The following is a 15,198-nucleotide window of genomic DNA, read 5'->3' as shown; positions in this document are numbered from 1 at the left end:
TAAAATGGCCCAGGCGCAGCACTGAGGTGCTGCCCAGTGCTCCCAAGCACACGAAGGCTGGGACGAGGCTCACGGAGCGAACGCCGGTGTCGGCCTTCCTGCAGGCACGAGCGACATGAGCACCGCTGGCCATGAATTCGGTACTTACAAATCAACAACGTATTCTAACTCAGGCATCTTCAAGCAAAAACACACGCAGAACAAGGTGAGGTACTGACTGATCTCAGCTGACGAAATGTGACCAGAGGCTCCCAAGAACCTAACTCTGCATCTTCCTCTAGGAAATTTGCTCATTCACGTTCACAGCAACTTCACAAAACAGAATGACCACGAATAACAAGGCTTACTGGACCTGTCCAACTGCCTGTGTGTGACAACGCTGGGCCACCCAGCCATCCCAGCTTTTCCCCCGAAGGAACCACCGGACTTTCCTGCAGCGGCCGCACCATTTCCTGTCCCCACCGGCAGTGCCCAAGGGCTCCAATTTCTCCATATCGTCGCCGACACTTCCTTCTTTCGTTTTTTTTTATCGCACCCGTCCCAGTGGGTATGAAGAGGTCTCTCGCCGTGGTTTTGATCTGCCTCCCCTAACGACTAACGATGCTGAGCATTTCTCGTGTGCTCACTGGCACGTGTGCAGCATCTTCAGAGAAATGTCTATTCACGGTCCCGGCTTCCGTTTTAGTTAGAAGGTCCTGTCGTCGTCACACACTCTGGAGACCAGGCCCTCATCAGATACGTGATGTGCAAATGTTTTCGCCCATTCTGTGGGCGGGCATCTTTTCACTTCCTTGGTAGTGTCCTTGAACGCACAACGATTTCTAATTTTGGTGAATCTGAGTTTTTCTTTCGCTGCTTATGTTCTGGTGTCATATTTGCAAACTTTTAAACAATATAACCTTATTTGTACAAACTAAAGCGTTAAAGAGTTTCTTTTTCTAAATCAAGATTTCAATAAGTCACATGAAAACAGAGTCGTCCGACTGAAAATTCAAATGAATAGGTGAGATGTAGAAAACCTGACCGACCTGTTTACGCGACCTCATGGCTGCTTCTTCCAGTGTTTCCGCAGCTTCAAACTTGCCTTGGCGTCTGTAAAGTGCCCCCAGGTTTTTCAAAGTAGTTGTAACGGTTGGACTGTAAGAAAGCACATGATATACAGAACTATCATAAACATAAGTTTGATAGCGACCGCTACCAATAGCGCATAATCTAAAGGACTAGTAGCTCATGTTCGGTTAAAAATACTTTTTACGTTTCTGTGGCATTTTTAAATGTAAGATAATGAAAAGCCCCTCTCCGTTGAGCACCCCCGCCCAGCAGCTGTGCGGGGCGGCAGGCTGACCCCCACGCTCCCTGCAGATGCCCCTGCCCTGGGCCCTGCAGCGGTGGCCCCCAGGCCGCCGGTGGCCGTCCGTGCTGGCTCGGTGCAGTGACCTTCACGCTGCCCGTGGAGACACAGACTAGTCTGTGTCAGCCAGTGAGGAGGACATGGCGCTCTCCCTGCTGCCTTCTCCCTTCCTTCTCCCTTCCTTCCGCAAGCAGAGGGGAGACGGACGACCCCAAGCGCGTGCACAGGACAAGTGCCGCCTCGTGAGGGAATGTCAAAGCAGAGACGGAGGGCTGTGACTCTGTGCTCCACAGAGCGGTCTTACTAAAAACCAGAAATAGACCTGTCCGTTTCGGTACAGATAGGAACTTCGGGAGACCTTTTCCTCACTAGTCACAGGCGCAGTGGGTGCAGAAATCAAAAGCTGTACTCCTCATCTCGGAGACAGCTACGGTGGCGGAGAACAAAGCACAGTCAACCCAGACAAGGGGCCCAGCTTTTCCTGAAAGAGACAGCTCGTAACGGAGTCCCAGAGGACGAGTTAGCGCTGAGACAGGAAACAGCGGAAACGGAGGTCAGGTGGGAAGAGGAAACCAGGGTGCCCGTGGCAGCCTGGTGAGTGTGGGCGGCGAGCCCGGGCCCACACACTGCCCTTGGCAGACACAGAGTCCCTGGGCAGCGAGGAAACAGGGATGCGGTTTAGGGTCCCCGTGGCATCCCGCCGGCGGCATCCTGGACACAGGCCTGTGGCGTGCTGGCTGTTGCAGGTCTGCTGCCTATTGCCCATGAGTTGGCTCTCAGGCCACCTTGAGACTGTGTCCCTATCTAGCTCCCTCCTCCTCCTGCGATTTGGTGATAAGTCCTAGACAAAGCGTTATCAGCAGACGGAACCCAAACTTTACGTGTATCACCCCCACTACGCGGCTTCTGTATGTTTAAGTTATGGGGTTCTTACTGGAATTTGGGAAAATACGGGACTCCGCCACCACCCCACCTGAAGGCGTTTTGTGCACACGACGGTCATTTCCAAGCTGCCTTCACAGCTCCAGTACCTTCCACAGCGACTTCGGTTTTCTCAGTTAAATAAACATACCTATCAACCTTGCAGGCTTTGTACCAGCCGCCATACTCGCCGAAGGATGTCCCGTCCTTTTGCTTTCCCTAAATTATAACAAAGTATTTCGAATGAGTAATTATCTTGAAAGCAATATATTCAATTTAGAAAACCTCTCAAACGGCACACTCTTACTTTGCATTCTTCTCTTTCTTCAGCGTGCATCCAGATGGGTTTATTTTCATCTAGGAGAGAAAAAAATCATACGCTGAACTGAAGCACTAGTACCCAGTGGGCGGAAGTTTTCGCATTTCAGTAACTGCAGGTTTTTGTTGTTTTTCACATTATCCTTCTTAGATACCACTTCTCACAACTGGGCAGGTGACGTCCACATGGCGGAAAAGGCCGGTGAGGATAGAACTAGACCACGAGAAACAAGTAGGAAGTGGCTGTCATGTGCAGCCATGTGGACGGAAGATGTGGAATCAAATGTGCCCAGATCGGGTACACGGCAAAACTGGACAAACACGAGGGTGGCTACCCGGAAATTTCAATGCTGGAATCCATACACAACACTGGGAGGTTTAAAATTTGAGCAACCTAGCATTAAACACAAAATCTAACAAAAAGTAGTAAAATGTTGGGAGAAAAGATACAAATCACTATTCCTTTAAAGTTTCCTTAACTGTCAAGAACATTAACACATACCACTCCTCTAAAATTTCCAGACAACCAGCGCGGCCATACCACAGAGAACAGGGAGTCTTCGTAGCACGGTTTATGAAAACGTTCGCATGGCAGGGAAAATGCTTAAGCTCCAAGTATAAAAGGAAACAAGCAAAGCCCATGGTCACATGGAAAGCATGGCTTCGGCGCCGTGAATCACTAGGCACAGAAGGCAAGACATTCGAAAAAGGAGACGCCCACGTGGGTGCTGAAATGGTGGGCGGCCGCCAGGCCCCGTCTCCGCGTGAGATCTCGAGGTGCCCGCAGGGAGCATCCACAAGGGGAAAGGGCCTGGCTCCACCCCGTCCGGCCGCTCGGCACCACTGAGCACCGGGCAGTCACTCAGCGTGCGGCGTCCTCACTCCTAACATGGGGGAATGCCTGACCCACTCCACGGGACTGCTGAGAAAACACCGATCACACGTTTGAACCGCTCGACTGACCACACGTGGCTAACGATCATCACCAGTGCCCGTCACAGCAGAGTGAGCCGTCGTCGATGCCGGGTGTCTGTGTCTGACTTGTGTGTAAGCCTGTTTACGTTCTCAGGAGTACAGAGGTCTCGGCCCTGCGTCCTCACCAGGGATGCTGGGCGGCCTCCACTCAGCCGAATACAGACAGCACTCAGTACTGACCTGTTAAGGACCTCCTCTTCGTAATTAAATGTTTTTAAATACAGGCGTATTAAACATAAAATAAATGCAAGAAAGTTTGTAAGTCCTGATAATCCCCATGGTCAAGACTGGTTTTCAGAGAGTGAACAGTATTTAAAAATCACAAACACTGGTACTTAGCACAGTATTAGCTCCATCTGCCAAACTAATTCTGCTGATTCATTTCCTGACAACAAACCAGGTCACGAATTCCAATGCACGTGCTAGGAGCAAGGGAAGGCCCATGACATGGGAGGGTGTGCACTGAGCATAACAGGACATACTGGCCCCTTGCCTGAAGGAAAAAAAAAAGCCGTCTATCCTTTTAACAGCTGTACAAAGGATAAATCCACGCAAAGAAAGACCACTTCTAACTAGAACCCAATTAATGATTTCATGCACCACTTTTAGCAGAAACAAGCAAATCACAAATAAACAATGCTCCCGAGAACAGGATCTGTGAGAAGCAGAGGGGGGAGGCGGCCCAGGCTCCATACAGGACCAGGCAGACAAGGACGAGGCTCCCGTCGCCCGCCCCACGATGGTGAACCTGGGGCATCGCCGTGCGCTGCCAGCTCCTGCTCGCTCACTCACGGAGGGGAAACTAACACGCTTTTCAAAGGCTTACAGTGGTTTCTAGAAACTCCATGATAGGAAAAAGGTATTAGCCAGAACCTCTTCTCCACACATTGTAAGGTTTCCTGCACACTAGTTACAGCTGTCTCGGCCTGAACATCTCATGTAACACCACACGGAAGAAAAAGTGTTTAATTGAGCAATTTCAATCCAATAAAATATTTACTCCAAAACTGTGTATTATGTGCCAATACTAATTCAAGAAACAGGGAGCAGACAAGCCTTGGCTCTTACGACAGCTGCGTAACCCGGGAAGCCCAGGCGGGGCCGAGTTCCTTTTCCTGACAGGTGGCACTGGTGCTGCTGGTCCCCGACAGCACTTTGGGACCCACTGGATGACAGGATAATGGTAGTGTCTCCAGGGGGGTTTTCTAGACTTGGCGCTCCTAGGCTATGCCTGAAGAGGGCAGCGTGAAAAGCTGTGAGGCGGGTGGCCCGTCGCCCCTCACCACGGGGTGCACGACCCCACTGAGTCATCAGGGACACTGGGCACATACGCGGTACCCACCATGCGCACTGGATGATGAGCGAGCAGATGGGCCGACGAGCACGTAGGCTGGGCCACGCCCTCTCCACTAAACACTATGTGGAAAATCGTTTCTAAAATTCAAAATAAACCCTACTTTGGAAATACTGTGATGTCTTGGGTGGCACCAATTTCAAGCCGGAAATAACCATTTTCAGGCATCCTACAAAGCATCTGCAGTCTACGGCCACGCCACCCTGAACACGCCCGATCCCGTCTGACCTCAGAAGCTAAGCAGGGTCGGGCCTGGTTAGTACTTGGATGGGAGACCACCTAGGAAGACCGGGTGCAGTGGGCATAAAAAAAATAAGGGATTGTAAACTGACAAGGTCCTTGCAATCTGTGAGGTCAACCAAAGGCTGCTTCACCTAAAAAATAAAATAAAAATAAAAATACAAACACATCTGCTCAGACACAGGACATATTTCTCACCGTCCACAGAACCAAACTCCCTTTCATGCGCACGGGTGAGAATCTCCTTGTACAGTGTCTCCGCCTGCTTGAATTTTCCTTGCTTCAGGTAGCAGGAGGCCTGAAAGGAAAACGGAGCTCAGCATGCTGCACACTTGAGCGAGGCGGGTTCTGAGCCCCGGGGCCAGGCCGGTGCCCTACACAGCGCCGCGCCGCCACCACGTACCAGGTTGTTCTTCGTTTTGGCCACATTGGGGTCATCGGGCCCCAGCTTCGTCTGGTAGATGTCCAGGGCCCTCTGGTAATAGTACTCCACCTCCTCGTACTTGCCCTGGTTCTGGCACAGTAAGGCCAAGTTATTGAGCTGCTTGGCGACGTCGGGGTGATCCTTTCCCAAAACCTGCAGACAGGAGGTGGCGCGTCAGCGGCACGCACAGCTTCTCCAGCGCCCGGCCCCGCTCCACCCGCGAGGGTCCTCCTCGGCGTCAGTGCGACGGGGCCTCGCAGCCAGGCTTCCCATCCTTCAGCGGCTCCCGTGCCAGGGAATAACGAAAAGAACCAGGACTTTCCGAACTCTTACTCTTGGGAGGACGGTGGGCAGCCTGCCGATCTCAACGTGCTGCGCCTTCACTAATCCTCACGCCCGCCCTGCAGGGTGGGTGCCGCCCCCGATCCTGTGGCACCAGCCTCCCAAGGAGACCCCCAGCCGCTCACAGGCAGACCGGGTCCTCTGCGGCTCCTCCCAGCTCAGGCTCCCCTGCAGGGCTGCTCCGACCTGCTGTCCCAGGGCCCACGCTCTTCCCTCCACCCCGACGGATGCCGCACGTTGCTCCTCGGGGGGAGAAGGGAGACCTCAGCCCAGGCCCACCCAGCCAACTCACAAGCACCTCGCCTGGCTCATTTCTCTCTCTGCAGCATCACTACCTGAAACCATCTAATTTACCTACTCAGTCTGTTATCGCCAACTCCCAGCCATTAAAACGTAAGCGCCAAGAGGACAAACTCTTCGTCCTCTCCACCAACGCACTCTGACGGAGGGACAAATACCAAAGCACATCCCTGGGACCTTGAACAAGCGATCTGCTCTCTCCACTCTGTGCCCACGCCTAGGTGGTCCCCAGGGAGGCAGGCAGACGCACACCCCACCCTCTGAGTACCTGCTCTGCGTACGCCCCGATTTGCATGGGCCAACCTGGCTGCCTTTCGAGGCTGTCCACCTTACTGAATGAGTTTTTGTCACCAAGTGGCCCGTAATGACACATCTCAGGGGTCACGTCTCAGAACTAAAAACGGAACGTGGCGAGGGCGCCACGCGGCCGTCGCACCTTCTCTCTGATCTCCAGGGCCCTCTTGCACAGCGGCTCCGCCTCCTTGTACTTCCCCCTCTTGCCGTACAGCACTGCGAGGTTGTTCAGAGTCGCTGCCACCTGCAACACAGAGGGGACCGCGCAGGAGGATGAGCGGCGCCGACGGGCGAGCGCGGCGCACTCGCGGCTGAGTGAAGGAACGCGAACTCCATCGAAGCAGAGCGCCTTTCGCGGTGACCTGGACCATACAGGTAACGACGCCGCGGACACCGAAACGAAACGTCAACGCCAGGAAGACCCTGACTGTTTTCCATCCCACGGGGAGCCACGAAGCCAACCAAAATCGATCTGGACGCGAATCTGACCAGATTTTAATGAAAAGGGTATAAATTCTTCAGAAAAAAATTTATGGAAGTACATGCGATTTGATTTACGATCAAAAAACAGAGTACGTGATCCACGAGGTGGTGGTGGTAAGCTGATTACTTGTGCACTGGCACATGCTAAGGGCGGGCGCACAGCAGGGGGCTGATCGCCGGCAGAGAGTGAAGACCAGCCTACCTGTGCCATCGGGGAGAAAGGCAGCTCTTAACCCTTCCCTGTTGAGTTTAATATTAAAATCAGTTGGATTTAAAAACATATCAGGGAACATAACACATAAAAAGAATGAATCAGATATACAAACCGCGGGATGATCTTTGCCCAAAGTTTTTTCGCGGATGGCCAAGGCATCATTCAGTAGATTAGCTGCATCTTTGTATTTATTCTGGTCTCTGAAAGGAAAAACACATTAAAGTGTTTTAGACGCAGCTTACTAAATCTTCTTAAAATGTAATATTGGAACTACGGAAATAGAGCTAAGCTTCAACTAATTAAAAAATACAAATCAGTTATTAAAACCGCTGAAAATACCCCTCGTGTAGGGGGAAGACTCCTCAAGTCATGTACTGGCAAGGGGGGCTCGGAGTCCGGCCTCCTGGCTCTGACCGCGCCCTGTGCAGCCCAGGGCAGTGCACGGAGTGTCATGGCATCAGACGGCACTGATTCCAGGCTGCGCCAATTAATGGCTGACTGGCGGCTTTGGGACATTAAGTGGCCTCCTGCCGTCCCAGTTGGCCTGTCAATACAATATACCACCGTAAGAAGCTGATGACATGCTGCGTGCACACTGAGAAACCTCGCTGAACGTCAGCACAACACAGCAGTGTCTTAACCTGGCAAACGATGTGCCCCCACTTACTTGAGAACGGAGGAACGAAGTGTCTTTGTGATTGTGGCAAAAGAGGACCACGGCCGGCCCCAGGCCTCTGGGGATCCAGGGCGCCAACTAAGTGACTGCATACAAGTCATCTGCTTTGCGAGACTCAGTACACGTGTTTCTCAACTGAAGAAAAATAGTCGCCCAGCAAGACTTTGGCCTGCAGCAGCCGGACTGCCCTACAGAACATGGAAATGGCTACAAGACGTCTAGACCCGGACGCACACTGATTCTGGCCGAGTTACTGCTCTTTCCTCTCTTCAATCATCTTCTACACGTTATTACAAACTGGCTCAAACTTTTTGTGCAAGTTCCGAAGTATGAAATACAGTTTCAAAAACTAGTAGACAATTAAAAACAGTAACAACTCCCTAAGAGTGGTGTGATAGGTAAATGAGACGGGTACGCAGAGCGCTCTCAGAGCTGTGACGGGCCGTAAAATGCAAGGGGCTCTTCATGAGCCAAGAGCAAGGTCAACCCAAGAGCTATTCACTTAGATATGGCCCAATCTAGTGGCAATCAGCCTCACCCAGACCCTGTTAGGAACCCAGCCGCGGCCCAGACCTGCTGAGTCAGTGACTCATTTAACATACCCACCAGGAAACTCAAACAAAACCTGAAGCAAATCACTGCAAGCATTAAAATCCTAACAAAAAAACTGGCAACATAGCTGAACACTCAGAGAAGGACCCAAATGGCTACAATGTATAATCAAAGAAATACAAATTCAAACACAACGCTGCGATCTTAAAGACAAGGGGACGGCCCGTGCTGCCCCGGGTGGTAACAGTGGGGGAGGGGTGTGGCCCAGCTCCCCCAGCCGGAAAAACAAGAGGTACTGAGACGTGTGCAAAATGTTTGTACACCAACCCATTTTAGGAACTGATCCTAAAGAAAAATCCAAAATCCTGGACAGAACTTACAAAGATGTTCACCAGTATGTTAGAGTCCCTCGGTATGGGAACAATGTAGTAATGAGTTACGGCACAGCTACTACGGGATGCAAGGTTGAACCTAAGTGTGAACATACATAGAGCTACTAATTTCTTTCACTTTTAACTGGCACGGGAAACCTCACGCTGTAGTATTAAGGAAAAGGCCAAGACTCAGGTGAGGCCCCGGAAGCCCAGGGCCTGCACGGCAACAAGTGTGTGAGCATGCGCACTCACGCACCGCAGCAGTGAAGACCCTGTCCTGTTCCGCGTGTGTTTTTAGCTAACTTATGACAACGATGAGTGTTAGCCAGACGCTCTCGGCTAGTTAGTAGACACACAAACTTTTAAAACACTTTCTGGAAGAAAACTTAATATGAGCAAGATTTTAAATGCAAATACCTCTAAGAAATTCCTACAGTATTTGCAAAAAACCTAGATGTCCATCAATAGGAAACTCTCCAAAATTCAGCAACATCCCTAAAATAGAGCACCGAGCAGTCAGAGGACCGTACTGCTGACCCAGTGCAGAGCTGCTGAGTGTCGAGACACGTGCCCCCCATTCTCTCCCGTGCGGTTACAGAGGCCCCCCGCCCCCACAGACGGCTGGCTGTATCAGCCCACTTCTCCTCGCCAAGCCCACTTCTCCCTCACTCCCACACCCTCCCCATCATCGCTCAGGTGCCCGCTCCTGGCTCCATCCCCAGGAGTGTCCGCAAGCCTCCTGCCTGGCCGTCCTGCCTCCAGGCCCCGGCTGTTCTGTCCTGGGCGCCGCGCCAGACTAAGTCTCGTAAGACACAAGCCGGGCACCGTGGGCACCGCCCGAGGCCCGGCCCCTCCTACCACCGCTCCTCAGGGGCCGTCCGGCTGTGCCAAACTGGGGTAGGAGGGTGCCCCGAACTCATTCAAATCCACCTTCTAAACCCTACCCGCCCCGCAAGGCCCCGAAAGCGCTCCTAAGCCCCCCGCGAGTCCGTCCCTGGCGCCTCCCCAGGACAGAACCTCTCTGCTCGCGAACGTGCCTGAGAGGTTCCGCCACCGCTGTCTCCCCGCCTCCGTGATTACAGATGAACGAGAACAGCCTGTTTTCTGAACGGGGTCTAAGTTCCTCTAGAAACAGATTCAGATCGTGCTGCTATTTGAGTACTTCACGTCTGCCATGGGACCGGGTGTCGCGTCCCCTACAATCCTTCCCGTGGCTCTCTGAGCAGGTACTGTAACGACCTCCATTTCAGTATGAGGAAACTGAGGCTCAAAAACGTTAAAAGCTCTGGACATCCCCTGTCTGGTGGTCTTTGGCAGAGACACAACTGAATGCTCCTGACTTCAAATTCACATTCTGCTTCCTCCTTGAGAATAGGAATTACTTATTCATCCCTAGGGCCTCGCGGGAACCAGCTCAAAGTCTCATCTATACGGGGGTCTTAAAAGACGTTTGTTTAAACAACTAAACCAATAATGAAAAATAAAGCAGGCAAATAAAATCCACAAAAGTGGAATGGCCATGGCAAACCAATCCTGCAGGACAAAAATTTCTCCCTCCTCAGTCCCTACTCACCTGGTCCACTCTGTTCACGTTACTTCAGCTAAGAGGGGTGAGCAAAGGGCCCCAACGCCACAGCGCGAGCTGGCCGCCCCCATCTGCATGTTTACCAAAGACCCATCAGGGAGCCCGCTGGAGCGCCTCCAGGAGAAGGGAGACAGAATTTGGACCCCGCCCCCAACGCCACCGAGAGGTGGGAGACAAGGGCAGGGACACAGCGGGAAGGCCACGCTGCGCCACAAGGGCCTGCGGCACAGAATCGGGGGGGGAAACCAAGAGTGCAGCTGGGCCACAGGGAGAGGTACCCGTGGGCCGTTCTTGACAGGGTGCGCCCAGTGGCTCGGGGCAGCATCGATCCCGCAGGTGACACTTTGCCAGAGACCTTGCTAAATGTTTCTCATTTAACTCCTGGCTGTTTGGACAGAAGTGAATGACACTTAGAAAAGTAGCTTGGACAGGTTTCTAAAAACGTGCTTCAAGGGCAAGTTCATTCGAAACGCCATCACTGGGGAGATCGAGAGAATAAAGTGAAATGTACTAGCCTGTACACCAAGGCCAGGATGTTCAGCATGGTGGCCACATCCGGGTGGTCGTGGCCGGACGTCTTCTCCAGGTCCTCCAGCGCCTGCTTGCAGAGGGGCACGGCCACCTCGTAGCGGCCCTGCGAGGCGTACTGGATGACCAGGTTGTGCAGCGTGCGCAGCCGCGCGGGGATCTCGTAGCCGCCCTGCTGCGCGGCGGCGGCGGCGCTGCTGTGCGGCTGCTGGACTGCAGAGATGGCGCCCGTCAGCCGCGCCCCCGGGCGCCGCCCGCACCGCCCACGCCACGGGAACCCGCCCGGCAGCCCTCAGCAAGCGAGGGACACCGGCGACGTGTCGGGGTGGCACAATGCCCCCGACGGGAACACTGACTCTCCGTCCCCCCGCAGGAACCCACAGACCGGAGCGGGACTGCGTGCACGGCCCGCTGCTGGGGCTGGTCTAACGCCCCAGGAAGAAAACTACTTGAACTTCTCTGGGGAAACGCAAGGCAATCCGCGCGTGCACTGCCCTGTGACGCCCACTCACGACCCCAAGGGGACACGCCGCCTCCCGTCTGCCTGCAGGCGCCTCCCCGCCGCTCCCCACTTACTCCCTTGGCCGGGGTCGTCGTCGTCATTTGGGAAAAGGTCGTCCAGGGGCTCTTTGGAGGAATCGCTGTCTTTGTCCTCCTGTGAAACCAACCGGAATAACCTTAGTGTCACAAGTACTACAGGACCTGTACTGGACGCCTTTGACGTAAATTTCATTTTAATTCTTAGAAAAGATGGTCTATGAGTTTGGCTTATTCGCCAATTTAGTGAAAAATAATAAAAAGCTGCCTGACAGACTAAAACACTAGACGCAAGCAGGCCACGGCGGGCAGAACAGGAATGACGGCACATCCGGGCTTCAGGGCCCACGCCCGGGGTCCTGAGGGGCCTCAAGCTGAGCAGGGAAGCCCTGATGCCGAGTCCATCTCATCTGGAAACCATGTACGTGCAACCGTGAACACGGCCCGTCTCCGCACACCACAGCACCGGAGGGCTACATGTCCACCCCCCAGCTGCAAAAGTCTGACTCAGGTCTCCACAGCTCCATGACCAATGCAAGGTAAAAAGAGAAGACAGTGTGACCAGGTGAGAAGCTGCATAGCCCAAGGACTCATCTGAGAAGCACGCACGTCACTGTCACAGTCCTACAGGGCCGCATGACCCGGATACACTCGTAAAGGAAAAGACAGACCCCACTGAGGAAGGGCCTATGCAGTAACCGGCCTGCATTCCTCAGAAGGACCAGTGTCATAAAAGCCGCTTCTTTCTCTGGAAAGCACCTGTTCCCGAGAAAAGATGACTAAGGAGGTATGGCAATTATGTACGGTTCGTGCTTTTAAACTAGAAAATAAAATGTAGTAAAAAAAAAAAAAATGCTAGACAGACTGTTGAAACAATCAACAAAAGCAGAATAAGGACAGCAAAGCAGATGAAACGCTGAGCCTGTCACATTTCTGAACTCGACCCTGAATCCCACAGAGAACGTCCTCATGCTGAGAATGTGCCCAGTGGCAGCGAGGGGATGTGGCATGAGGCGTGCCGCCTACGCTGGCAGGGCTCAGAGGGACATCACTCGTGTACACGCTGGGAGGGGAGGCAGTTCCTCTCTGAATCTCTTCTCCAAGGCAAACATTTTTTTCAAAGTAGAAAGTTTTACAAGTCGGACTCTATGAAACCGGCTTCCCCCGCTCAACACGACCCAGGAGCCCAGGCGCGTCGCTGGCGCAGCCGCCCGCACACGCAGCCGTGGTCCCACAGCAGCCCAGGCCGGGTCTTAAGTCACAACACTTCGTTGCTGGGCCTGAGCCAGAGACGCAAAGGACAAACACAGTAAGCCTAATGAAACAGGGTGCTATGGACTGTGTTCCCCCCGAAATTTCCTGCTGAATCCTTGCCCCTGGTGTGGCAGTTTTAAAGACCAGGTCTTTGGAGGGAACTAGGTCTAGACGAGGCCACAAGGGTAAGGCCCGCGTGATGGGACTGGCGCCCTATCGAGAAGAGACACCAGAGTGTGTGCTCCCTCTCCCCGCAACCCCACCACGTAAGGACATGGCAAGGGGGAGGTGGCCGCCTGGGAGCGGGACGCGAGCGCGTGCCAGGAGCCACCGGCCGGCGCGGGCACCAGACCTCGGGCTTCAGCCTCCAGGACTCTGAGGCCACAGTGCTGAGGCTTCGGCCACGCGGTCGGTGGGACTCTGTCACGGCAGCCGCAGCCGACGAACACCAGGCAGCGCAGGTCTGCCGGGCACTGGACCTCTCCGCCGGCCCCCGGGAGAGGGCTCCCGCAGGAGACGGGCGCGCGGCTCGCTGGCGCACAGCGCATGCAGCGAACACGCCTAGCACCGTGGAGGCATTTTAGAAACATGAGCTCAAGATGCAGCGTGGAACGCAGGCGTGGGTGCGCGAACAGAAAAGCGGAAGGGCTGGTGAGCCCAAATACAGGCTGTGGCTTCGTTAAGAGCGATGTTCTTACGAAGCGCCCAGCTGTGGACGGGACGTTTGTGCCCGCTCCCCAGTTCCTCTGTTGGAGCCCGAGCCCTCAATGCGACAGTACCTGGGGACGGGGCCTCGCGAAGGTCATGCGGGCTAGGTGAGGTCATCAAAGTAGGGCCACCGTGACAGGGCCAGTGTCCTCACTGAGGAAGACACGAGCTCTCCGTACCTCTGTCTCTCTCTCACAAGCACCATGGGAGGCCACGTGAGCGTACAACCAGGAAGAACACCCCCACGAACCCCCAACCATGCTGACGCCCTGACTCAGACTTGCAGCCTCCGGAACCGTGAGAAATAAATGTTGTTTTAGAAGCCGCGCAGCCTACAGAATTGTTTCCACGGCCAAGCTCACGAGGCACGTGCTATAGTGACGTGAGACCTGACATTGGGGAAACTGCGTAAGGGGTACATGGGAATTCTCTTTACTGTCTTTTCTACTTTTCTGTGACGCTAAAATTTTAAAAATGTATTTTAAGTTGATTGAATCAGACATAAATGGTGGATGGAAAATACTCAAGACCGGGACGGACACCCAAAGAGAGCCGCCAGCAGAAGGGAAACCCTGAGACCCTCACATTCCAGGACCCACGAGATAAGCTGGCAACAGAGGCCGGGGAGGGGCCCTGAGCAAGCGGGCAGGAGACCCAGGCAGTGTCCTGGGGACCGGGAAGGGTTTCAAAGAGAAGTCAAGACCCTCGGCACCGTAAGCTACCGAGTCCGTCCTGAGTCTGGCCACGGCCCGGGTCAGTGCTGGCCTGAAGCCAAGCCCCAGCAGCGTGGCAGGCATGGTGGCCACGGCAACGCGCGGGGGCGTGCGGGCCCCCAGCCGGGCCGGCCTCTCTGCGCTGTCCCTGACATCGACAGAGCACTTTCACGTGTCCTGACCACCCTTCTAAAACACACAGGACACCAGAACTGACACGCCTTGCCCGGGGGCTCATTCCAAGAGCACAATCCTCGATCTGCCAAACGCGTCGCTGGGGGAGAAGGAACGCCAGCGGGTTGCCGAAACCACCGCCGACCACAGCCGCTGAGGGCGGCCGGGCCCCTGCGGAGCACTTACGGACGGGGAGATGTCGTCGTCATACTTCTTCAGCTGGTTCATGAATTCCAGGTGCTTCTTCTCTTCCTCCAGCTGGGCCACGGACTGCTCGCTCTTCTGTAACTTCTGCTGCGTGTTGGCCAGTTCGTCCCGCAGCCACTGGTTCTCCTGGCAGAGACGGCGGACCTGCGCACGCAGCTTCTGCTTCTCCGACTCCACGGCATTCAGGTGGCTGGACAAAGCCATCATGACCTAGACGGACGGACAGACACGTTTACACTGCTGCGGCGTTCTGGCCCACCCACACGACCCCCTCTGCGCCGGCCACTGCCCCTGTGGCTTCCACCTGCAGATGCGGCTCCAGAGCACACGGCAGTGCCTCTGCCATTTGTCTCTATCTGCCCCTTCGGTCACGGGCTACGCACGCAGACTGATGAAGAGCATCCCATGCTCGGACCGGCTACAGAATATACATACTGTTTTTCTGTTTGAGAGCGTCTCAAAGGAACTAGCAACGGACACGCAGCCACTCTTCCGATAAAACTGTATTTTTTACTTTATACCCAGACAGCGCCAGCATCTCTCAGAGCCGCTGGCACGTGTGTGTGGGACGCAGGGCACTGCGAGGGTCAGGGCGGGCAGGCAGAGCTTCCCTGTTCCAAAGGAAGGGGAGGGACGCGGTCGCGGCGGCGTGTGGGACAGCCTAACACTGATGT

General features: G+C 54.3%; 1 protein-coding gene and 1 pseudogene across 12 annotated transcripts in view; one reads left to right on the top strand and one right to left on the bottom strand.

The window, feature by feature from the left end:
- KLC1 (kinesin light chain 1) overlaps positions 1-15,198 on the bottom strand; it is a 49,080-nt gene that overhangs the window by 18,057 nt on the left and 15,825 nt on the right. For all 12 annotated transcript variants that reach the window (XM_016121404.2, XM_016121405.2, XM_016121407.2 and 9 more), the window contains exons 4-13: positions 14,504-14,734; positions 11,508-11,586; positions 10,919-11,144; positions 7,329-7,416; positions 6,662-6,763; positions 5,563-5,736; positions 5,358-5,457; positions 2,580-2,629; positions 2,424-2,491; positions 1,029-1,137 (exon numbers count right to left, since the gene is read on the bottom strand). In XM_016121404.2, the coding sequence (XP_015976890.1) occupies positions 1,029-1,137; positions 2,424-2,491; positions 2,580-2,629; positions 5,358-5,457; positions 5,563-5,736; positions 6,662-6,763; positions 7,329-7,416; positions 10,919-11,144; positions 11,508-11,586; positions 14,504-14,734 (1,227 nt within the window). The remainder of the gene's footprint in view (positions 1-1,028; positions 1,138-2,423; positions 2,492-2,579; positions 2,630-5,357; positions 5,458-5,562; positions 5,737-6,661; positions 6,764-7,328; positions 7,417-10,918; positions 11,145-11,507; positions 11,587-14,503; positions 14,735-15,198) is intronic.
- LOC118601484 lies at positions 5,105-5,223 on the top strand (annotated as a pseudogene).

This window comes from Rousettus aegyptiacus, unplaced genomic scaffold (genome assembly GCF_014176215.1).
Source record: "Rousettus aegyptiacus isolate mRouAeg1 unplaced genomic scaffold, mRouAeg1.p scaffold_m13_p_3, whole genome shotgun sequence".
NCBI lineage: Eukaryota > Metazoa > Chordata > Mammalia > Chiroptera > Pteropodidae > Rousettus > Rousettus aegyptiacus.
Note: the sequence above shows the minus strand (reverse complement) of the source record. Positions and strands in the feature narration are given on the sequence as shown.